The sequence below is a fragment of the Dendrobates tinctorius genome, unplaced genomic scaffold (assembly GCF_039654945.1).
Source record: "Dendrobates tinctorius isolate UK_male_01 unplaced genomic scaffold, ASM3965494v1 ptg000121l, whole genome shotgun sequence".
Taxonomy (NCBI): domain Eukaryota; kingdom Metazoa; phylum Chordata; class Amphibia; order Anura; family Dendrobatidae; genus Dendrobates; species Dendrobates tinctorius.
In genome coordinates, this window is record NW_027361789.1 from 1,003,673 (window position 1) to 1,028,893 (window position 25,221).

Here is a 25,221-nt window from a genome sequence, read left to right on the forward strand (position 1 = left end):
GGTTGAAGAAGGGGTTCTAGGAGAAGGGGCGACAAAAGTACTGGGGGGAAGGGAGCTATGGAATGGACATGGAGGCAGGTTGAGACACATTAGGAGGAGAGGGTGGATGGACAAACAGTTTTTTTTTTTTTTTTTTTTTTTCCTTTGGCGCAGGAGTATCCTGCCTGGCCCGACTTCCACCGTGTGACCGCCTTACTTTGCTCGACCGCTTGGAGATGGTGGACCGTGGTGTTGACCTGTAAAAGATGGAATGTGGGTCACCACTCTGCTGTTCTGTGGTGGCGGTGCTCCTAAAAGTGACAGTGGCGGTGCTCCTAGAAGGAGACAAAGTTATGTTGGTGCTCATAGAAGTGGCGGCGGTGGAGGTGATACGAGGAGACAAACTCGTGTCGGTGCTCAAAGAAGTGGCAGTGGCGATGATCCTTGGAGACGTCGTGTCGGTGCTCCTAGAAGGAGGCTGCGTGTCGGTGATCCGAGCAGGAGTTCTGGCGGGACTCCTAGGTGGAGAATTGGTGGCGGTACTCCTTTGATGAGGAGTGCTGGCGGTGCTCCTTTGAGGAGTGCTGGCAGTGCTCCTTTGATGATGTTGACTGGTGGTGTCGGTGGCCCAAGCAGGTTCTGTGGTGGTGTTGCTCCAAGCAGGTGGTGCAGTGGCCGTGGTGGTGCTCCATACAGGAGTAGCGCTTGCCATAGTGGTGGTGGCGGAGGAGTGTCCAGCAGCACTCGGACTTGGGGTGGTGTCCGGTTTGGCTTGGAATGCAGGTGGCTGTGCAGTGGTATGCAGCAGAAGTCGTTAGGGAGGTGTAGCGAGTCAGCGGTGGCACTGTTGGAAATGACACCACCGACTGCTGCACATACCGATTCTGCTGCATAGCCTGCAAGTAAGCAGTGTTGCCGGCCTGCAACACACTCAGCTGTTGCTCAGGACTAAGGTGTTCCGCCATGCCCTTTTCAATTTTACTAAAAAAATGGTGCGCTGGTCATTTGAGGTCAGCCTCCAGACGGTCAAGGCGCTGTTCGACAGAGTGGAAGCGGTGTTCCATGTGGTTAAAACCACGTTGCATGAGTGAAAAATCGCCTTCCACTCTGTCGGACAGCGACTTGAAGCTGGCATGAAAGGCCTCGCTCAAGTGCATAAACTCGGGCATGACAGGCCTGTCCAAGGCCCTCTGCCGCTGGCGGGTAGTGCCCGTATAACCAGTGACAGAGACCTGGGAAAGGGGAACACCTGCTTGACCAGCTTCCTGGTCAACAGCTGTCCGTGTTGCTGACCTGCAAGCTGTTTCCTGGCTGTCGGGTGGCTGGGACGGGTCCGACGTCGACCGATGAAGGACCGCTCCAGGGACAGGTTGCAGGGTGCTGCTCCAAGTGCTGTGGAAAGAAAGGGAAAACATTACTATCATGCATTAACAAGAAACCTCAGCTGTGGAATAGAAAAGCACATAGTAATAAAAAAAAAAAAATACTTAAGCTCTGCTGGCAAGGACCGGTCTCAGGAAAGCCAACTCGCGATGATAGCGGTACTTTCTTCTGCGCCTTGCCGCTGAACCACTGTGAACCTGTCCCTCAGCACAAACATCAGTGTTGAAGCGGTCCTTCATTAAGCGCCAACGTGTGCGGACTTTAACTGTTGGAAAAGCCAAAAAAAAACGTTAGACAATGCACTGAAGGCAACATAATTATCAGCACATACACCTGATAGAACTTTGCAAACAGTCAATGCGGCAGCACAAAATAATTCTATACACAATGCAGTAACTGTTGATCCTGAGGACACTGTTAGGTTTCCTACTAGAATATATGTAGCAGCAAACACAACAGTATCATCAGGAGCAAGAGTGAAAGCAGGATCAATACTGCAGTTCAATACACAAAGCAATCACTGTTTTTCCAGAAGGCATTGGTGTGTTTGATGCAAGGATATATCTTTCCACAAACACACCTGTACCATCTGGACCAAAAATCAATGCAGCTTCAAGACAGCAGTTCAATACACAAAGCAATCACTGTTTTCCAGAAGGCATTGGTGTGTTTGATGCAAGAATATATCTTGCCACAAACACACCTGTTGTGAACTCATTTTCTGGTCTGCCTCTGGTTTCTGGTGAGGGAGCTGGTTGTGCTGACAGAGGAGTTGTGAGTTCTCTTTCCGGGCTCCCTCTGGTGGTGGCAGGTAGTGAAGCTGATCTAATTAACAGAGACCTGCCACCCGATAATGAGGAAGAGGAGTGGACATCTGGAGTCTCAGACTGGGTTTAAGACAGCCGACTCCCTATTCCCATGCTAGTGATTTTTTTCCTGCCTCCTGAGGTCTTAGTTTCCAGCTCAGTTCCTGCCTTCTCAAGCTAAGTTGTCTTTGCTAATGTACACATTTGATTTGGTTTGGTCTATTCAGTTTTTTGTGTGGTCAGCCAGCCCTGGCTGGGGCTGTGCTGAATTTCCACTCTTATGTCACTGTATATGCCAATTTGCTTTTTGTCCCTTATTAGATTGGCCTCTTTTTGCTCTGTTCTCAGAATATGCTGATATAGTGGGAGAAGTCTAGTGATTTCAGGGTATTTTTTGCTATCAGAAGTGTTGGACATTTTTGCAGGTTTTTTTGGCGTGATTGCAGACAGTATCTTTCCTTTCCTGTCCTTTCTAGCTAGTGTGGGCCCCATCGTTTGCTCAGCCTATTTTCCTACCTGTGTTCGTGTTTTCATCTTGGCTCACCGTCAATACATGTCTGGGGGCTGTCTATTCCTTTGGGGTCTGCTCTGGGGCAGTTTTAGATTTCCCCTTTTCTTGCTTTAGGCTTATTTAGTCCTCCGGCTGTGGTGAGGCATCTAGAATCATCGTAGGTACGCTCCACGGCTGCTGTTGGGTGGTTAGGATCAGGGGCCTGCAATCCGCGTAGTTACCAACTTCTCTGGTTTTCTGTGACTTGGCTTGGTCTTGTTTTCCTCCTCGGTGACCCATTCATAACACACACCTGTACCATCAGGTGTAAAAATCAATGCAGCTTCAAGACAGCAGTTCATCCATCATCGCTGCTGCCACCTCATTCCAGAGCTGCCGGGTCACCACTGTGTCTTGCTGTGTTCTGCTGGTCACGGCTGTCACACAACGGGATACACTCCTCAAACAAGGCGGATCAAGTGCTCGTTGTCTATGTAAAATTCTTCGTCATCCCGTTGTGGTACCTAGAAAAAAAAAAATTAGAATCTTTGTAATTTTGGAGAATGAAAAAGAAACAGAGAAGAAGCAAGATAAAAGATGAAAATAAAGACAAAAAAAAAAAGGAAAGACTATATACTAACATTGCGTCTCCTCACCACGACTTGGCTGCGCTGCTCCCGATTGGACTGCTCCCGCTCAGACTGCTCCCGCACTTCACCTTCACCTTCACTTCACCTTCACTGGAGGTGTCCGATGTCTGTGAAGAAAAAAAAATTATTACACATTTCTAGTGGCAGCAGCTAAACTTACCCAAAGGCAGCAATATCCTCACCTCACGATCAGCTTAGGCCAGTTCTTGGCGAGATGGCGAATAGACCGATCCAGAAGAAGACATGCTGAAATTTAAGCAAAAAATACATTAGTACATAATAAATTGTACAGGACACACACACATTATGTTGAAGAATGCTCACATTTTGGCCGCTGAAGCTTGAATCCAAGGCTCTTGTCTGGTCTTCTATTCAAGGCTGTCTGTAGCTGCTCTTCTCTTGCTCTCTGTAGCTGCTCTTATCTTCAAGACGGTAGTGGTGTGGCCCTGAAGACACCTTCTTTTATCAACACTCCTCCCAAACAATGTTGCTTGTTTAGGGGGAGGTTTAAACAACTGTCTAGACATTGTTTAGTCAAATCGCGTGCGCGCACAAAGCGCTGACGTGTGCGCATCCAAGCGCACGCCAGCGACCCCATAGACTGTAATGCTATTTTTGGGTGCACACCGTGCGCACAGGTGCGCTCGCGATTTTTTTTAACGATGTAGGCTACTTTCACACTTGAGGGTTTTTTTGCGCTGCGTGCGCAGTGCAAACGCATCATGCGTTTTTATGCATTTTCTTGTTTTTTGCGCATGGTTTTTACAAAAAAAGCATGCTTTTTTTTTTTTGCGCTGACATGTGCATGACAATGCGCACGTCAGCGCTCCCATAGACTATAATGTGTTTTGGGTGAATTTTGTGCGCATTGCATGCGCATGCGTTTTTTTGAGACAGGTCGGACGCACAAAAAATGCAACAGGATGCATTTTGTGCACCCGGGCGCACACTACAAAAAAACGCATGCACGTACAAACGCATGACTATGCGCACCCATGTTAAGTATAGGGAAGAAACGCGTGTGCATGTATGCGCAAAAACGCAGCGCAGAAAAGCGCAAGTGTGAAACCAGCCGTTGGCGGAACAAAAAATGTAACATGTAGCGTACGGTGCGTCTGAGCGCACACCTGGAAAATGTGCAGCGCACACTAAACGCTGATAAGCGCGTGCAATCGCAAGACCCTGCGACCACCATGTTAGAGATAGGAGAACATTGCGCGTGCGCCCGATTGCGCGTGTGCACGATGCGCTGCGCGATAAAACGCTAGTGTGAAACCAGCCTAAAGAAAGATAAAGCATCAGAGGGTGTCACTGGATTTACATTTCAAAGACCCGCATGTGAGGTTTGGAGGGGGGTGGGGGTTGGTCTTATTATTATTTATTATTATTATTATTATTATTATTATTATTATTATTATTATTATTATTATTATTTATATAGCGCCAACATATTCCACAGCGCTTTACAATTTAATAGTTTCAAACATAACAGTCAAAACTAACAAGTTTAGCAATAATACACTGATTACAGCAAAATAAGACGACCCTGCAATCTACAATGAGGTGGGGGAGATGCAAAGTACAGGTGATGTATTAACAATGATGGTCCCGCCATCTGGAAGGAGTGGGGGATAGATGGGGATAGTGAATGGGCTACACATGCCACTTACACATAAAATGACTGATTAGGGAATGTGATAGGCTGCTCTGAACAAATGTGTTTTGAGGGAGCACCTAAAATTGTGCAAGTTGTGGCTGGTCCTAATTTCTTGGGGTAGAGCATACCAGAGGATTGGCACAGAGCGGGAGAAGTCTTGGAGTCAGGACTGGGAGGTACGGATTCGTGCAGAGGTTAGTCAAAAGTCGTTTGCAGAGCGCAGCGGTCGGTTGGGCTGATAGGCAGAAATAAGGGAGGGGTTGTAATGGGGTGCCGCACCGTGGAGAGCTTTGTGGGTGAGAACAAGTATTTTGAATTGGATCCTATAATGAATGGGCAGCCAGTGTAACGATTGGCGAAGAGCGGACGCGTCCGAGTACCGATTACCGATGGATGACCCTAGCTGCAGCATTAAGGATGGACTAGAGAGGGGAAAGTCGAGTGATGGGGGAGGGCAATTAATAGATCATTACAGTAGTCCAGGTGGGAGTGGATAAGGGCAACAGTGAGGGTTTTTGTTGTTTCCACGGTGAGAAAAGGGCGGATTCTAGAGCTGTTCTTTAGGTGTATAAACGGCAAGAGCAGGCAAGAGGTTGTATATGGGAGGTGAAGGAGAGATTGGTGTCTTACTGACGGATTCCCTTCAATATAATTTCTAACAGATTTAGCCCTCTCACCCACAAAATGCTAAAATATAAACATTCATGTAGAGTTCAGCCCCCATAAAATGATAGTTGCAGAACACATTTTAATGTATTATTGGCGACATATTAATTCATATAGTAATGAGGTGGCTTTGGTGCACCCTTGACATGACCAAGGGCTCAGTGACCCATTACCTCCCTTCACCACACAATTTGCACTTTTAGCTTGCCCTCTGATTCTGATTAACAGCACTGTCTGAACTCGGTCCACAATTTCTGTGTGTGCGCACTGACACTGTAGGAACCAGCAGCGTCTGCACACTGTAAACCCAGGCTCCTGTCTGCAACTTCAGAGAGCTGGAGAGGGTGGAGAACAACTCTCGTGGTTGTCATTACATTCGCGTTCAGGGATGCAGATTGGGGTCAGATAGTGATGACTCTGGACAAAATAGCACTGTCAGGGTTAGGGGGAGTGCAAATTGGGGGCGTCACTGTGCACTGAGCTTTTGGCCACAATGCAGGTGCATCATAGCCTTCTCACTTGCATATGAATTAAGTCAATTTATCAACCACTTATACACTAAAATGTACACTGCTCAAAAAAATAAAGGGAACACTAAGATACCACATCGTAGATATTACTCAATGAAATATCGCAGCTGCAAATCTTTATTCATTACATATGGCATGCATTGAGAACAAAAAATCATAAAAATTATCAATGTAAATCAAAATTAATATCCCACGGAAGTCTGGATTTGGAAGGATACTCAAAATCAAAGTGGAAAATCAAATTACAGGCTGATCCAACTTCAGTGGAAATGCCTCAAGACAAGGAAATGATGCTCAGTAGTGTGTGTGGCCTTCACATGCCTGTTTGATCTCCCGACGACAGCTGGGCATACTCCTGATGAGTCGGCGGATGTTGTCATGATGGATCTCCTCCCAGACCTGGACTAAGGCTAGTTTCACACTAGCGTTTTCTGGAGCTGCGGAGGGATGCGCACAGCCTCCGTGAAGCTCCGCTCACGGCCGCACCTTCTTTGGTCAGCTCCCCCTATGGGCGCATTACGCTGCATGCGATCTACGTACCCTATCTATAGCATTGGGTACGCAGACCGTGCGCAGGTATGCGTTTGCTGGCGCATGCGTCCTTTTGACGGTGCCCCGACCTGTGCCAAACGCACCATGTTGCATTTTGGTGCAATCGGTGCACCGTCAAAAGGACGCATGCACAGGCAAACACATACCTGCGCATGGCCTAGGTACCCAATGCTAAAGATGGGGTACACAGGTCGCATGCAGCATCATGCGCCCATAGGCGGAGCTGACTGGAGGAGGTGCGGCTGTGGGCGGAGCTTCACAGCGGCCGTGCGCATCCCTCTGCAGCTCCAGGAAACACTAGTGTGAAACTAGCCTTAAGCATCCGCCAACTCTGAACAGTCTGTGGTGCAACGTGACGTTGGTGGATGGAGCGAGACATGATGTCTCAGATGTGTTCAGTCGGATTCAGGTCTAGGGAACGGGCGGGCCAGTCCATAGCTTCAATGCCTTCATCTTGCAGGAACTGCTGACACACTCCAGCCACATGAGGTCTGCATTGTCCTGCATTAGGAGGAACCCAGGGCCAATCGCACCAGCATATGGTCTCACAAGGGGTCTGAGGATCTCATCTCTGTACCTAATGGCAGTCAGGCTACCTCTGGCGAGCACATGGAGGGCTGTACCTCCCTCCAAAGAAATGCCAACCCACACCATAACTGACCCACTGCCAAACCGGTCATGCTGAAGGATATTTCAGGCAGCAGATCGCTCTCCACGGCGTCTCCAGACTATGTCACGTCTGTCACATGTGCTCAGTGTGAACCTGCTTTCATCTCTGAAGGGCACAGGACGCCAGTGGCGAATTTTCCAATCCTGGTGTTCTGTGGCAAATGCCAAGCATCCTGCACGGTGTTGGGCTGTGAGCACAACCCCCATCTGTGGACGTCGGGAACTCATACCATCCTCACGGAGTTGGGTTCTAACCGTTTGTGCAGACACATGCACATTTGTGGCCTGCTGGAGGTCATGTTGCAGGGCTCTGGCAGTGCTCCTCCTGTTCCTCCTTGCACAAAGGTTGAGGTAGCGATCCTGCTGCTGGGTTGTTGCCCTCCTACGGCCCCCTCCACATCTCCTGGTGTACTGGCCTGTCTCCTGGTAGAGCCTCTAGACACTGTGCTGACAGACACAGCAAACCTTCTTGCCACAGCTCGCATTGATGTGCCATCCTGGATAAGCTGCAGTACCTGAGCCACTTGTGTGGGTTGTCGAGTCTGTCTCGTGCTACCACGAGTGTGAAAGCACAACCAACATTCAAAAGTAACCAAAACATCAGCCAGAAAGCATTGGTACTGAGATGTGGTCTGTGGTCCCCACCTGCAGAACCACTCCTTTATTTTTTGTGCGTGTCTTGATAATTGCCAATAATTTCCATCTGTTGTCTATTCCATTTGCACAACAGCATGTGAAATTGATTGTCAATCAGTGTTGCTTCCTAAGTGGACAGTTTGATTTCACAGAAGTTTGATTTACTTGGAGTTATATTCTGTTGTTTAAGTGTTCCCTTTAGTTTTTTGAGCAGCGTATATAGCTGCTATGATTTTGATGTCTAAGTCCCTATATAAATATTTAAGTAGGTTAGTTTGCATTTTTGGGCCAACAGACTCCTTTTAATATGTCTTTACAGGGCTTTACCATGAGGAACTTCAAAGGAAAAAACATTAAATAACAGTTTATAAAAAAATAGGTTTTCGATTATGGCTTTCTTTCTCCCTGTTGAGGAAAAGGTTAATTCTCCCAAGCCAAGCAACCCAGGAAAAAACCCATGTGACGTTTATGGCCAGCTTTATGCATATGGGAAACACAACAGCTATATAATGTAGATAGCGAGCTATAGTCTAAGGAAGAGCAGTCGAGAGTGTACGCGCAGCACGAGCGGTCAGGGTTGTCGGTGCTCACCGGTGGAAGGATAGCCTGAGCTGGAGTGTAGCTGGGTTTGCTTTCCCCATCAAGACCTTGAGGCAATAAATTATTAAGTGTAGCTGTATTTCTAGAGGAAGAGAACAATGGTCACTTGCTACTTTTATTTACTGATGAGCAAATGGATGAATGTTCTGTCGTTATTTTGGGCTGTCTGTTCTCATAACCGATCATGATGACTATTTACATAATTTGGTTTGGAGGGATAATCTACTTCACTTTGATTTCTGGCGTAAAGCAAATAATTGGAAACTAGGAGCTAAAAAGATGTTTCATCTCATTAGGGAAAATGCCTTTATTGAAAATGAAAATTGATTAAACGATTCAGCAGAATAAATGCAAATGTAACCTTATTGAATTGGGAAGCAGAATACTTGGCTAGGCAATGTATTTAATTCTATATAGACAATTCTTGGTCCTTTAACCCCTTAACGACCCCCGATACGCCTTTTAACGGCGGTAATTAAGGGTACTAAAACCACAGCGCCGTTAATTCACGGCGCTGTGATTTAAGTGAATAGCGCCCCCCAGTGTCGGATTTTCTCCGGGGTCTCGGCTGCCAGGGGTAGCCGAGACCCCAGAGAACATGAATCTGTCGGTTTTTACCGACCCCCGCTTTTGCGATCGCCGCTATTAACCCTATAACGGCGACCGCAAAAAAAAAAAAGCCGCGATTTTACATTTAATTTCTCTCTCCTCTGATGTGATCACACATCAGAGGAGAGAGAAATAGGGTCTCCGATCCCCCCCCGGTACCTCTCCGTGGCCCTCCGTCCCCTCCTGGTGGTCCCATGTCCCGCCGGCATCCTCCGATGGGCGCCGCAATCTTGAAAATGGCGGGCACATGCACAGTGCGCCCGCCGGGAATCTGCCGGCTCTGGCTGGCAGATTCCATTCATTATTTTGATCACTATGATAAACGATCATAGTGATCAAAATAAAAAAAAAAAGTACATAACCCCCCCCGTTTATCACTCCCTTATATAGGCCAATATAATGAAATAAAGAAAATATTTTTTTTTTCAGTTTTCCATTAGGGTAGGGTTAGGGTTAGGGTTAGGGTTGGGCTAGGGTTAGGGTTGGGCTAGGGTTAGGGTTGTGCTAGGGCTAGGGTTAGGGCTCGGGTCACGACTAGGGTTAGAATTAGGGTTAGGGCGAACTAGAATTAGGATTAGGGTTGGGGTTAGGGGTGTGTTGGGGTTAGGGTTGGAGCAAGAATTGAGGGGTTTCCACTATTTGCCAACTTTGGGGGTCTAAAAATTGGGGTCTAAAAAATCACTTTTGTGGAAATAAAAAAAAGACTTTATTTTCACGGCTCTGCGTTTATAAACTTTTGTGAAGCGCTTGGGGGTTCAAAGTGCTCACCACACATCTAGATAAGTTCATTAGGGGGTCTAATTTCCAAAATGGGGTCACTTGTGGGGGGTTTCCACTGTTTAGGCCCATCAGGGGCTCTGCAAGCGCAACATGATGCCCGCAGACCATTCCATCAAAGTCTGCATTCCAAAATGGCACTCCTTCCCTTCCGAGCTCTCCCATGCGCCCAAACAGTGGTTCCCCCCACATATGGGGTATCGGCGTACTCAGGACAAATCGCATAACAACTGTGCGGGTATGATTTCTCCTGTTACCCTTGTAAAAATAAAAATTTGGGGGCGAAAAGATCATTTTTGTGGAAAAAAAATGGATTTTTTATTTTCACGGCTCTACGTTATAAACTTCTGTGAAGCACTTGAAGGTTCAAAGTGCTCACCACACATCTAGATAAGTTCCTTAATGGGTCTAGTTTCCAAAATGGGGTCACTTGTGGGGGGTTTCCACTGTTTAGGCCCATCAGGGGCTCTGCAAGCGCAACATGATGTCCGCAGACCATTCCATCAAAGTCTGCATTCCAAAATGGCACTCCTTCCCTTCCGAGCTCTCCCATGCGCCCAAACAGTGGTCCCCCCCACATATGGGGTATTGGCGTACTCAGGACAAATCGCATAACAACTGTGCGGGTATGATTTCTCCTGTTACCCTTGTAAAAATAAAAATTTGGGGGCGAAAAGATCATTTTTGTGGAAAAAAATGGATTTCTTATTTTCACGGCTCTACGTTATAAACTTCTGTGAAGCCCTTGGGGGTTCAAAGTGCTCACCACACATCTAGATAAGTTCCTTAATGGGTCTAGTTTCCAAAATGGGGTCACTTGTTGGAGGTTTCCACTGTTTAGGCACATTAAGGGCTCTCCGAACGCAACATGGCATCCGATCTCAATTCCAGCCAATTCTGCGTTGAAAAAGTCAAACGGCGCTCCATCCCTTGCGAGCTCTGCCGTGTGCTGAAATAGTGGTTTACCCCCACATATAGGGTATCGGCGTATTCAGGAGAAATTGTACAACAAATTTTGTGGTTGATTTTCTCTTTTAACACTTGTGAAAATAAAAAAAATTGGTTCTGAAGTAAATTTTTTGCAAAAAAAAGTTAAATATTAATTTTTTCCTTCCACATTGCTTTAGTTCCTGTGAAGCACTTAAAGGGTTAATAAACTTCTTGAATGTGGTTTTGAGCACCTTGAGGGGTCTAGTGTTTAGAATGGTGCCACTTTTGGGTATTTTCTGTCATGTACACACCTCAAAATGACTTTAAATATGATGTGGTCCCTAAAAAAAATGGTTTTGTAAATTTTGTTGTAAAAATGAGAAATCGCTGGTCAAATTTTAACCCTTATAACTTCCTAACAAAAAAAAATTTTGCTTCCAAAATTGTGCTGATGTAAAGTAGACATGTGGGAAATGTTATTTATTAAGAAATTTGTGTGACACATCTCTCTGATTTGAGGGCATAAAAATTTAAAGTTTTAAAATTGCAAAATTTTCAAAATTTTCGCCATATTTCCATTTTTTTCATAAATAAACACAAGACTTATCGAAGAAATTTTACCACTAATATGAAGTACCATATGTCATGAAAAAACAGTCTTAGAATCAGCGGGATCCATTAAAGCGTTCCAGAGTTATAACCTCATAAAGGGACAGTGGTCAGAATTGTAAAAACTGGCCTGGTCATTAAGCTGCAAATTGGCTCTGTCGCTAAGGGGTTACATTTGCGTCCTCTGTGGAGGTTTTGTTTTTATTTTTTATCCCTCTTTATATGTTTAGATTTAGCTGCGTTTTTCGTAGCCTCTCTGGCGCCACCTGGTGCTCACAGCGGCGTATTCGGCCTGTAGCATGTTTTTATGCTTTTTATCGCTTGTATTTGTCTGAACGCATTCCTTTTCCTGTGTGTTTTCGTGTGTTCACTGATCTAAGTCCAGTTAAGTGAACTCAGTGTGAAGAGTATAAGAGAGAAAAGGGATCCTAACCTGCCTTTGTTACAAAGCCGATCTCTATCGCACAGACTTTGTGTGGCCGTTAAGGGTAAAATCTAGACGAAAAAGACCCCCTGTCACGGTGACGGCAGAAGTAACACGCAGCATTCTGTAACCTCAGTGGAAAAAAATACCTGCCCATAAATTACTATAGTAATATTGGCAAACGGTTTCAGGGTTTGTTCACATTTGTTTTTTTGCTGCAGGAAAAATGCGTACAATGTGGTGTTTTTTTTTCCTGTTTTTCACCCATTTTCACACATGTTGTGGCAGAAATAGCTGAGATCAACGTATAAGTGGGGAAAAAAGGCTGTGTGTGAATGGGACCAAAGAAATTCCCTTGATTATCATGGTTCTGTAAAGTGTGGTGTATCGCTTTGTAAAAATAACTGCAAAAACGCCCAGTGTGAACATGCCATAAAAGATATAATGAAATGTACTCTTCATCCTAGGGTTAAAGGTGACCTTACGGTCACTCATACATCGATACTGGACAAATGTGGATTTATGTAGCTATGGATAAGGATACGTTTTCAGCCATAGGTTTTCTGAACCAATCTTCAGTTAGGTCCATATATATTTGGACAGAGACAACATTTTTCTAATTTTGGTTCTAGACATTACCACAATGGATTTTAAACAAAACAATTCAGATGCAGTTGAAGTTCAGACTTTCAGCTTTCATTTGAGGGTATCCACATTAAAATTGGATGAAGGGTTTAGGAGTTTCAGCTCCTTAACATGTGCCCCCCTGTTTTTAAAGGGACCAAAAGTAATTGGACAATTGACTCCAAGGCTATTTCATGGACAGGTGTGGGCAGTCCCTTCGTTATGTCATTCTCAATAAAGCAGATAAAAGGCCTGGAGTTAATTTGAGGTGTGGTGCTTACATTTGGAAGGTTTTGCTGTGAAGGAAACATGCGGTCAAAGGAGCTCTCCATGCAGGTGAAGCAAGCCATCCTTAAGCTGCAAAAACAGAAAAAACCCATCTGAGAAATTGCTACAACGCTAGGAGTGGCAAAATCTACAGTTTGGTACATCCTGAGAAAGAAAGAAAAAGCACTGGTGAACTCATCAATGCAAAAAGACCGGGGCGCCCACGGAAGACAACAGTGGTGGATGATCGCAGAATAATCTCCATGGTGAAGAGAAACCCCTTCACAACAGCCAACCAAGTGCACAACACTCTCCAGGTGGTAGGCATATCAATATCCAAATCTACCATAAAGAGAAGACTGCATGAAAGTAAATACAGAGGGTTCACTGCACCGTGCAAGCAACTCATAAGCATCAAGACTAAAATGGCTAGACTGGACTTTGCTAAAAAACATCTAAAAAATCCAGCACAGTTCTGGAAGAACATTCTTTGGACAGATGAAACCAAGATCAACCTCTACCAGAATGATGGAAAGAGAAAAGTATGGTGAAGGCGTGGTACAGCTCATGATCCAAAGCATACCACGTCATCTGTAAAACACGGCGGAGGCAGTGTGATGGCTTGGGCATGCATGGCTGCCAGTGGCACTGGGTCACTAGTGTTTATTGATGATGTGACACAGGACAGAAGCAGCCGAATGCCTCAAAATTCATTCAGAGCCATACTGTGTGCTCAGATGCAGCCAAACTGATTGGTCGTCGTTTCATACTACAGATGGACAATGACCCAAAACATAAAGCCAAAGCAACCCAGGAGTTTATTAAAGCAAAGAAGTGGAATATTCTTGAATGGCCAAGTCAGTCACCTGATCTCAACCCAATTGAGCATGCATTTCACTTGTTAAAGACTAAACTTCAGACAGAAAGGCCCACAAACAAACAGCAACTGAAAACCACCGCAGTGAAGGCCTGGCAGAGTATCAAAAAGGAGCAAACACAGCGTCTGGTGACGTCCATGAGTTCAAGACTTCAGGCAGTCATTGCCAACAAAGGGTTTTCAACCAAGTACTAGAAATGAACATTTTATTTACAATTATTTAATCTGTCCAATTACTTTTGGTCCCTTTAAAACCAGGGTGGCACATGTTAAGGAGCTGAAACTCCTAAACCCTTCATCCAATTTTAATGTGGATACCTTCAAAGGAAAGCTGAAAGTCTGAACTTCAACTGTATCTGAATTGTTTTGTCTAAAATTCATTGTGGTAATGTCTAGAACCAAAATTAGAAAAATGTCTCTGTCCAAATATATATGGACCTAACTGTAAATGAATTCCTTTCATGTGTATCAGTGTAAGGGCTCACTCGCCCGAGCGTATATGTCGGACGAGTGCTGTCTGATGGCTTGTACCACTCGGCCCAATGTTGTACTGTGGGGCAGTGCTGATCTTACACACCCATTAGAGTCTATGGGTGCATGGATATCATCAGACTGCACTTGGATGACATCAGAGTGCAGTACAATTTCTGCACACTGACGCATTCTAATGAGAGTTTGATCCGAGTGTCATTTACATAATTGATCCAATTCTCTATGAAGAGAGAATCTACTCTTGTGTGACCCCAGTCTAAATGACATATAATGAATGCCAGAGCCGTTAGTGAGATTGTCGTGACATCCATACTGCTGGTTCTGTCTTGTCCCTGCCACCCTCAGCACAGTATGGCGGAGGTCTGCATCGTCTATATACTTCATTAGTGTGGATCATTCTCATACAGGTCTGAATGAGACTTTAGTGGCACAAGTGCTTTGCCAGAAAGTGACTTGTGCTCGACAGGCTTTGGATCCCCCTACAAGATGGACCAGTCTTTATAGTTTCTGCCACCAAAAATTGCTTTAATTGCATTTATCTTGTGCTCTGAGGTAAATTTCTTTGCATTCAAGAGTAATTTTCTCCTTCGTTGCCTGAGTATTTGCTGCAGGATGAGAGTTACTCGGGCTTCATTGCACATCTGAAACTTGCCCTAAAGGCTAGCACTCGCGTCACTTGTCTGACCCACCAGGCTTCAGTTCTGTGACCTGAAACTCTCTGATGCAGAGCATGCTGTGTGCTATTCATTAGCTGTTCAATTATTAATAGACCTCGTTGGGTGGTGGCAAAACCCGCACTTGGCTTCTGGCTATATACGTTCCGCCCAGAGCCGTTCATGTAGAAGGATTGATGACCCCTCTGCCTTCACTGCTTCACAAGCCAGAATAATAGTCACAGATTTAATGCCTGTTCCTTCAGGTCAAATTTGGGAGATGGCCATTACATAAGCTAATGTCCGTTTCATCCCTCGCTCCCAAAAACAAAGTTTGTTGGGGTGCTCTGAAGCAAATGGTGTCACGCTTGTCAGCGGGTTCTTCTGCAGGAGCTGGAGCTCCAAGTCTAGATCTTTATCTGTAGAGTTTTTCTACTTGACAGAATCGTGAGCAATGTGTTTTTCACATTTTGTTGGACTGAAATAATGACGTAACAGCCTTTTTCTTTTTTGTGCTGTTTGGATGCCGTCTTTATTAGTGTAGATTAGAGTAACCTACATTTTCCAGTACGGGAAGTTACGAAACTTTGCAAATCATTTTATTAGTGAGTTTGTCTTCAATACTGTAAAAAAAAAATAAAATATAAAATTGCATTCAAGTGTCTTGTTACCCTTGCTTTTCCTCAGTCTGTTTGCCACCTTTTAGCTGCATTGATATTGGAGTATACTCATTTGGAGTACTGATGATGGCAGTGAAAGGGACAGCTCAGCACCTATGCTAACTATGCTGTGTTACTCATATGCCAATATTATTATACCTCCTACATATTGGGATGGGATATTGTAGATGGGAATACCCCTATATCTATGGGGACAAGCTGCTACATGAGATTGTTCTGAGCACTGCAATCAGTCAGTCAGTACCGGTTTCCCCTTTTATCACTGCTATCCTCTGTACTCCCGACGGAGTTCTAATATCAGTGCAGCTAAAGACAGTCAAATAGACTGAGGAAATACAGTGGTTGGATCCCCAATAATGTGTTGTGTTAAGAAATTATTGTAAAAATCTTGTAGCGAAAACAAGATGACCACAGAATTGTACTGAACACAATTTTATGTTGAATTTCAATGATTTCTCCTTCGCCTCATTGGGGGACACAGATACTGTGGGTGTATGCTTCTGCCGCTTGGAGGCTGACACTAAGTGAAAAAAAGATGTTAGCTCCTCCTCCGCCGTATACACCCTCGCCCCTATTGCGGGCAGAAATCAGTTTTTTGCTTAGTGTCCATGGAGGCACACGTCTGTTTTTTTGCTCCAGACTTTTTTCATGAAGATTAGACAGGGGCAACGGATCCTATAGAAAGGGTCCGATTTCCCCAAACCAACAATGGGCGAGAACGTGCGAGTGTCCCTCCACGTATCCTCTCCCGCGACGTGGGACACGATGCCGGACTTAGCCCTGACCACCCCTAGGTATTGAAACCATGGGCTGTACAGAGGCATAAGACTAGTCTGTGGGGCCCCCACTGCTCTACCAATGCTTAGACTGCAGTGCTGCAAGGCGGCTGACGGTCCCTCTCCTCCTTAGATGGAGCTAGGGTGCCTGCACCGTCCTATTTTTCAAGGCCCCCTCACATACCTGAGCTGGGAAGCCGAAGAGGACCGTAAGTCAGGAGAGGGCCTGAGAGGGCTCCTGCGGTGAAGATCCGGGGCTGGAGCCCTTAGCCGGCGGATGCCACCGGCTATTCTTGGCTGAGCGTGGCTGCAGATAGAGAGTGCGGTGCGGAGCAGCCCGCGCCAGTTTTTGCAGCGCCATGGAAAGTCCGCGCCCCCCCCCCCCCCCAGTCGCGGGCAGGGGATAAATTGAGGCCGGAGCTAGGCCGCGGCCTGAAGTTCCGCCTCCGGGCCGCGCATCACTTCCGGCGGCCTGGGTGGCGGTGGATAGATTTAGTCCCTGGCTTCGGAGCGCGGCTAGGCCGCAGAGCCGGAAGTACAGCCCCTGGAGCGGTTTATATGCTGGCGGCCCGCCCCACAGCTGGTGGCGCGCAATTTTGGTGTGGAGGCGTCCAGGAATGTGGGGGCACAGGACTGGGGTAAGTGCTGCCCGAGAGGCCAAGCTACAGGGAAGACAAGGTGCTACCCCCCCCCCTCCCCATACAGCATGTCTGAAAAAAGCAAAGACGCACACATTTTTTACGCTGCATGCATCTCTTGTCGGGCTGCGTTTCCGCGTGCACAGAGCAAGCGATTATGCGAAGCCTGCGAGTCCGAACGTGCCCAGGAGCCCTCCCCTGCGACTGCGACCGAGGTCCTGAACCCCCCCGGAGTGGGCTCTATCACTGTCACAGTCCATGGCGTCGCTTACGAGGGCAATCGAGTCCCTTCAGGCCCCAGATAGGGGCAGGGACAGTGGCTCGCCGGCCTTAGAGGGCCACCTCACTAGAGCCTTCGGCCTGCAGGGGCCGCTCTTATTCCAGGCAGACCCGGGGGAAGAGAATCCACGCAGTGTCACTCAGTCCATCCGGTGTTTTGGCATCCGTAAGTTCTGCTTCTCGCTCCCCGTCGCCAGTGGTTGATAGCGAGCAGACCTCAGATTTCGACTCAGACGAGCCCCTTGACCTGGATGCTCCAGGGTCACATGAGACAGTGGACAGCCTCATAGAAGCAGTCAATCAGACCTTGGGGATTGAGGATGATCCCGCAGCGGCTACATGGCATAAGGTGGCGTTTAAGCGAGTGAAGCGGCCGCACAGAATTATTTCCTCTCACCCTGAGTTTGAGGACATAGTGCAGCGACACAGGGAACGACCAGACAGGCGTTTCTCGAGTCAAAAGGCACTCGAAGCAAGGTATCCATATGCCCCGGACCTCCGTAAAAAATGGACGGAATCTCCGATGGTGGATCCACCGGTGTCACGCCTAGCCACTAAAACCCTGTTATCCGTATCTAGTGGTTCCTCTATTAAGGATCCCACGGATCGCCTCATAGAGAGCTTAGCTCGCTCAGTATATGAGGTGTCAGGATCAGCGCTCTCTCCCTCGTTCACAGCAACTTGGGTAGCCAAGGCCATGATCTCATGGTCAGAATCATTAAACAAGGTCGCGCAGGTGCAAGAGCTACCGGCAGAGATATCAGAGATCGCAAGTCAGATCGTGATGGCCGGAGACTACGTAATCAATGCATCTTTGGATGCGGCCAATTGCTCGGCACTTGCTGCCGCTAACGCAATTTCTGTCAGAAGAGCTCTATGGTTAGGGACATGGCGGGCAGATTCTACTTCCAAGAAGTCCTTGACTTCTCTGCCTTATCAGTGCTGCCGTCTTTTCGGAGAGAAGTTGGATCAACTCATCTCCGACTCCACAGGAGGAAAGAGCGGTTTTCTCACTCAGCAAAAGGTCAAACCACCTTTAAGGCACGTTTTCGGGCCTTTCGCAACCCCGGGTGGACCACAGTGGCCAATTCCACCGCTTCAGGCCGCCCCAACCAGGATAGGGAGCGGCAGGTCTCATATAGAACCAACCCATTGGGGAGAATGCTTACTCAACAGCCCAGATCAAGGGGATCCAGATCCCATAGATCGTCAGCCAAATGACTCGAGGCATTTACCAGACGACACCAGCAAGGTGAGCAGCCGACTACTCTGGTTTCGCCATGTCTGGTTCAATGTCGCAGACAACGCATGGGTAAAGGAGTTGGTGGCCTCGGGTTACAAAATAGTTTGTCAGAAACCCTCCAAAACGTTTTTTCTTTCTCGTCTTCCCAGGGTGGATACCCAGGCAAGGGTGATTTCGGCAGTCCACATCCCGGGCGTGGAAAACTGGGCGTCAGACTTTCTCAGCCAGTAGGGTCTTGTGTCCGGAGAGTGGTCACTACTTACCGAGGTCTTCCAGCAGTTTTGTCAACGGTGGGGAACTCCGGATGTGGACCTGATGGCGTCCAGAGTGAATGCCAAGGTGCCCACATATATCGCTCGGGCCAGGGACCCGCTAGCAATTGCTGTGGATGCGTTGGTTCTGCCATGGAACCACTTCCGCCTCCCATATCCTGTTCCCCCGCTGCCACTGCCGACTGGCCCCGTCGAGCGTGGTACGCAGATCTAATGCAGCTGCCAGCCGACGTTCCTTGGCGACTGCCAGAGCGCCCAGATCTACTTTCTCAAGGGCCGATTTGCCACCCGGACTCAGGAGCCCTGTGTTTGACGGCATGGCCGTTGAATCTTGGATTCTAACCCAGGCAGGGTTTGGGAGCAAAGGTGGTCGCTACAATGGTTAGCGCCCGGAAGCCCGCTTCAGCACGAATTTACCACCACACCTGGAAGGTGTTCTTTGCTTGGTGTCGAGGCCGGAGTGTTTCTCCACTGAGATCTCGATTTCCAACATCTTGGCCTTTCTCCAGTCGGGCCTAGACTCGGGCTTGGCCCCAAGTTCCCTCAGGAGATAAATATCGGCCTTATCCGTCCTGTTCCAGCGCAGAATTGCTACCAATTTGCAGGTTAAGACTTTCATACAGGGAGTCTCCCACTTGGTACATTCCTATAAGGTGCCTATGGATGCCTGGGAGTTCTGCAGGAAGCTCCGTTTGAACCACTTCAGGATGTCTCTTTGAGGTACCTTTCCTGGAAAGTGGTGTTCCTAGTGGCCATCACTTCTATCAGGTGGGTTTCAGAGCTGGCTGCCCTATCCTGCCGAGCTCCGTTCCTCACTTTCCATAAAGATAAGGTGGTGCTCAGACCAGCCCCTCCTTTTCTGCCGAAAGTCGTGTCCTCATTTCACATTAATGAGGATGTTGTCTTGCCTTCATTTTGTCCAGCACCGGTGCACCGTGTGGAAAAGGCCCTTCACACGTTAGACCTGGTAAGAGCCCTCCGGAAGTACGTGTCGAGGACGGCACCCTTTCGTCAGATGGACACGCTGTTTGTGCTCCCCGAAGGGCCCAGGAAGGGACTCGCTGCTTCGAAATCGACCATAGCCAGATGGATTAGTTTGACTATTCAGGAGTCCTACCGCATTAGAGGCACGCCGATTCCAGCAGGAATCAGAGCGCACTCTATTCGGGCCGTGGGCGCCTCTTGGGCGCTTTGGCACCAGGCTTTGACGGAACAGGTTTGCAAGGCAGCAACCTGGCCCAGCCTGCACACATTTGCCAAACATTATAATATCCATACTCAGGCCTCGGCGGAAGCGAGCCTGGGTAGAAGGATTCTCCAAGCAGCGGTGGGGCACCTTTAAACAAGAGGTGCATGTAGCTTGGATCGGTGAGTCAATCTCCCACCCAGGGACTGCTTTAGGATGTCCCACATTATCTGTGTCTCTCAATGAGGCGAAGGAGAAACAGGGATTTTTGTGATAAACTCACCGTAAAATCCTTTTCTCCGAGATGCTCATTGGGGGACAGAGCACCCACCCTATTAGCCAAGTTGGCTTCTATTTTGTTTAATTTATACGCATTTATTTATGTGATATAAGGGTGGTCTTTTTTCTAGACATGTTGTACCTGTATTAAGGCTGATTTTGTTGTCCTCCTACTGCTTTGGCACCAAACTGATTTCCGCCCGCAATAGGGGCGAGGGTGTATACGGCGGAGGAGGAGCTAACCTCTTTTTTTCACTTAGTGTCAGCCTCCAAGCGGCAGAAACATACACCCACAGTATCTGTGTCCCCCAATGAGCGTCTCGGAGAAAAGGATTTTACGGTGAGTTTATCACAAAAATCCCTGTTTTGTCAATATGCTGTAATAGTTGACATTTTTTCTAAGTCTATGGTTTTATAAAAAAAAATGGTTTGGAAACTACTTACATGCACTGTATTTACAGTAGTTAAGACAAATCCCTTAATAAAGTGATTTACAAAGTTTCATAACGATCCATGCTAGACAAAATTATAAAAAGTTACTCTTTAAGGAATATTTGTCCAAGTAGTGGACAATTTCTTCTCATACCCCTCGCTTGGCCCCCATAAAATTATAAAGCTTATACTACCCTCCTGTGCTGCTATGACACAATCAGTGCTGGCATCTCTGTTGCCCGCCTTCTGTCAAAATTGTTCAGGAAGAGGCAGTCTGACATCAGCTGCAGCCCGTTCTTCCTCTTCATGTTCAATTTGTCCGAAGGCGGGGTCAGTGACGCCAGCACTGATTGGGCGCCGGCATCAGGAGTCACAACAACCGCACAAGAGGCCTGAGGCCGCGAGTGCCGACACCACGGGACCGGCGCCGTCACGTGAGGAGAGTATAGGCTTTATTATTTTATGGGGTCCAAACCTTTTGTTCAAGAAGGGGTTGTCCTAGTAGTGGATAACCCCTTTAAGTCATTAAAGTGATGATCTGATATGAATGGCCCTGCACGTCCCTGCAGCTTTTATCACTTCTCCAGAAACAGTATGTCTTCAGGGGTCAGCGCTGCCATCACGTACCATAGCTTCTAGCAATGATGTCCCATGATGATGCCCCTTTTCAAGAGGGTGATGGAAAAGTGACTGCATCTTCTGTGCCCACCACCCGCATCTTTAATGGCCGCTGCCACAATCCCTACTTCTGTCTCCACTATTTCTTTCTCTGAAATGAGATGTTATCAGAGGACGGTGATAAAAGTTGGGTGAGTGACTGTATCGCCTCCCAGCAGCTTGATTGCCCTCAATAGAATTATCCTCTCCTTTCAGGGAAAGAGGTGCCTGTGTCAAAAGTTGGTTGAGTGACAGCAAAGCCATAATAGATATTCGATTACCATTTTGATGTTAGAGCAGAAAATAGGTGTTAAGCCTCCCCCGATACACATTGGAGAGCGGTTGGTCGAGTGACGGTTTGGCCCATAACTTGGTCTGAAGCTATCTTGCCCAACTCTCCCATAGCTCACACTGCCAAGTGCTCTTTTATGCTATGAGAGAGCTGCTGCCAGACGTCTCTGGCGGTGGCTTATCTTTTAGAGATTTTTATCTCATGCTCACATCTGTCTGGGCCCCCCAATGCATTAGACTGCTGTCCAAAATCGTCAATATCGACGTTAGTTGGTTTTAGTAAAAGGAACTTGTTGCCATGAAAATTCAGCCCAATCTGCAGGCATCTTGTTATAGAGCAGGGGAAGCTGAGCGGTTTGATAGTTTTGTGAATAACGAGTGATAACTTATGTTTCCATCATTTAAACCTCTGCTCTTTCTGTGATTTTCGGTCCAGTGGGGCGGTCCTATCGGTGATTGGCAGTTTTTTCTATGTGCAAACTTATACAAGGAAGGCTGTCAGTCCAACTGTGTGCAATGTAAGTGGAATATGGTCCGTCAGTATATACACACCTTTACTGAAAGGCCACAGAGGTTGCAACGCCATTAAGCAAGAAGCACCACTAACCAAACACCATGAAGACCAAAGAGATCTCCAAACAAGTCAGGGACAAAGGTGTTAAGAAGTACAAGTCAGGGTTGGGTTATTTAAAAAAAATAAATAAAATCCCAATCTCTGATCGCTTGGAGCACCATCAAATCCATTATCGTCAAATTGAAAGAACATGATACCATGCCAAACCTGCCAAGAGTGCCGCCCACCACAACTCCCAGCCCTGGCAAGGAGTTCTATATGACCACAATAAGCCATACACTCCATAGAGGTGACCTTAATGGAAGAGTGGGCAGAAAAAAAAAGCCTTTACTCACACATAAAAATTGTAAGGCTCATTTTGAGTTTGCCAAAAGACATGAGATACTCCCTAAATGTATGGAGGAAGGTGCTGTGGTCAGATGAGACCAAGTTTTTGTCCATCAAAATAAAATTTCTAGCAACGCAGCTCATCACCCCAAGAACACTGTTCCCACAGTGAAACGTGGTTGCATCATCATGCTGTGGGGATGTTTTTCAGCAGCAGGGACAGGGAAAGTGGTCCGAGTCGAGGGGGAAGATGGATGGTGCGAAATACAGGGATATTCTTGAGCAAAACCTGTTTGTCAGTGATTTGAGTCCGGACCGGAAGTTCACCTTCCAACAAGACAATGACCCAAAGCATACTGCTAAAGCAACATTCAAGTGGTTTAAGGGGAAACATGTAAATGTTTTAGAGTGGCCAAATAAAAGCCAAGACCTTAATCCAATTGAGACTTTGTGGTCAGACTTGTTGATTGCTGTTCACCAGAGGAAACAATCGAACTTGATGGAGCTGGAGCAGTTTTGCCTTGAGGAATGGACAGAAATCCCTGTGGCAAGATGTGGAAAGCTCAGAGATTTATCCAAAGCGACTTGCAGCTGTAATTGCCACAAAAGGAGGCTCTACAAAGTACTGACTTTAGTAGGGTGAATAGTTATACACAGTGAAGTTATCAGTTATTTTATCCTATTTGTTGTTTGGGTTCCTTTTCATTTTAAAGGCAAATGTTCACAGTTGTAGGCATGTGCTTTATATAAACTTCAAACCCTCAAACTGTGAAATTCCAGGTTGTGAGGTAGCAACACACAAAAAATGCCAAGAAGGGCTTTTGGGAGCCACTGTATAAATCTAATTAGCTCCCCATACTCTATAACATGGTGACCAGTTCCCTGTAAGATGTTTCACAGTAGACCATTTCACTATGGTAACAGCCCAAATTCCCTTAAAAAAAAAAATGACGAGTATCATGTCATGTGTTCTGTGATCACACCCTGTGACTGCAGACTTGTGAATCCACAATGGGCGCTGTAAGGATTCTCCAGATTCGGCGGTGGGTGTGTGACCACAAGTAAAACGTTTGCATACATGCAGTCACGTGCTGACTATATATGCGCAGCCTTGCTCGATACATTTGTGTTGGTTGAGGCCGGACACGTATAGTCGGAATGTGTCCAGAAGTATTCAAATCTCATACTTGTGGCCACATGACCGCCCACTATCGGCACCAGAGAATCGTCACTGCGCAGTGCACGCGGATGTGAGGATTCACAAGTCTGCAGTCACATAAATTGAGCCTGAAGCTGGACAACCCCTTTAATGAGCTTAGATCCATTAAGAGGGATGTGATCTTCTTATGTGTTTAGCTCCCCAGTGAACATTCGATTAATTCTCTATTCCCGTACCAATGTAATCTGAATTTCTTTTCTTGCAGGTGACCTTTGACCCAGAAGTCTTCTTTAACATTTTACTGCCACCTATTATTTTTCATGCTGGTTACAGCTTAAAAAAAGTAAGTCTGAATTTCCTTCTAATTTGGAACGGTGGTTATCTCTCTTGCCTCTCTTTTATTTGATGCACTGTGAGATTGAGAAATATTCAACAAAAACTTGTTTAATAAAACTGTTGGTTATTCTGTGTTTGCGAAATATATATTTTAAGAAAACCTGTTGGCAGATCAGAAGTGGGTGTTTTTGCTCATATTTTATTCCCTCTGCTCACCTGAGTATATGGCCCTTTTTATTTAGTGCTAAATTTTATGCTGGTTTTTTTTTTTTTTTTAACCAATGGGAGTGTCTGAGTATAAATGCAAATCACCTTAAAGACATGCCTCCATGGAATATTGTGTGCCACGCCCTTTTAGACAATAACAATTAGAATGGAATAGTAAGGCCTCTATCTCTGGGACCAAGAAAAAACAGAGAATTTCACACAATCCCAAAAATGGGCCAGAAATCTGCAATCAATGGCTTCCTATAATCCTTAACAAATTTTTTACATGTGATCTGATATAGCACTCTGTACTTACAATTGCTCATTTTGCCTTTCTACCCAGCTTATTCTTCTGTTTTCCCTGCTCTATATAGAAACAGGAAATCTCTTGTCCCTGCAGAAATCATTCCCCTCCATCTCCTGACCCAGCTGCTCCGTCCCTCCTCCCCGACATTGACTTTTGCAGTGATGATTCGCACAGGGAAAATTGACCTCCCGTTTCTGCAAAGAGCTAGAAGTCAGCTAGTCAGTTTTTAATCTTGTGAGGTCATAGAACTAATGGAAAACTGAAGAATTAGCTGGGTAGAAAGGCACAATTGTAAGCACACAGTGTTTTATAATATGATGATTGCGTTATATTAGGAGGATAACAATTTTGATAGGAACCTTTGTTTAATGTTGTAGACAGAATGACCACTAGATGGCACTCTTGCCACCTATGAATCAATGTGAAAACCATCTAGCTTTTTTAATTGTAAAGTGCAAGTTTTAGCTGCGCAATTTCCATGCTGAAATTTTACCGTTTACCTGTGAAAGTGCAAAATAGATTTATTGCACTTGGTTAATAAACCGTTCACTGCCCTACCGAAATAATTAAAAAAAAGAAAAAAAAATGTATTGGAAAACTGTGACTTTTTCATTGTACAGTAAAGTATGTTCACATTGTATATCTTTTTTTCGGGCAAATTTTACCAGTAATCCACCTGAAAAAGCAAAACTGTACAA

At 46.2% G+C, this 25,221-nt stretch overlaps 1 protein-coding gene across 2 annotated transcripts in view; it reads left to right on the forward strand.

Moving 5' to 3' along the window:
• Positions 1 to 25,221, forward strand: part of SLC9A7 (solute carrier family 9 member A7) — a 180,957-nt gene that overhangs the window by 50,806 nt on the left and 104,930 nt on the right. For both annotated transcript variants that reach the window (XM_073541453.1, XM_073541454.1), the window contains exon 3: positions 23,939 to 24,016. In XM_073541453.1, coding sequence (XP_073397554.1) covers positions 23,939 to 24,016 — 78 coding nt within the window. The remainder of the gene's footprint in view (positions 1 to 23,938; positions 24,017 to 25,221) is intronic.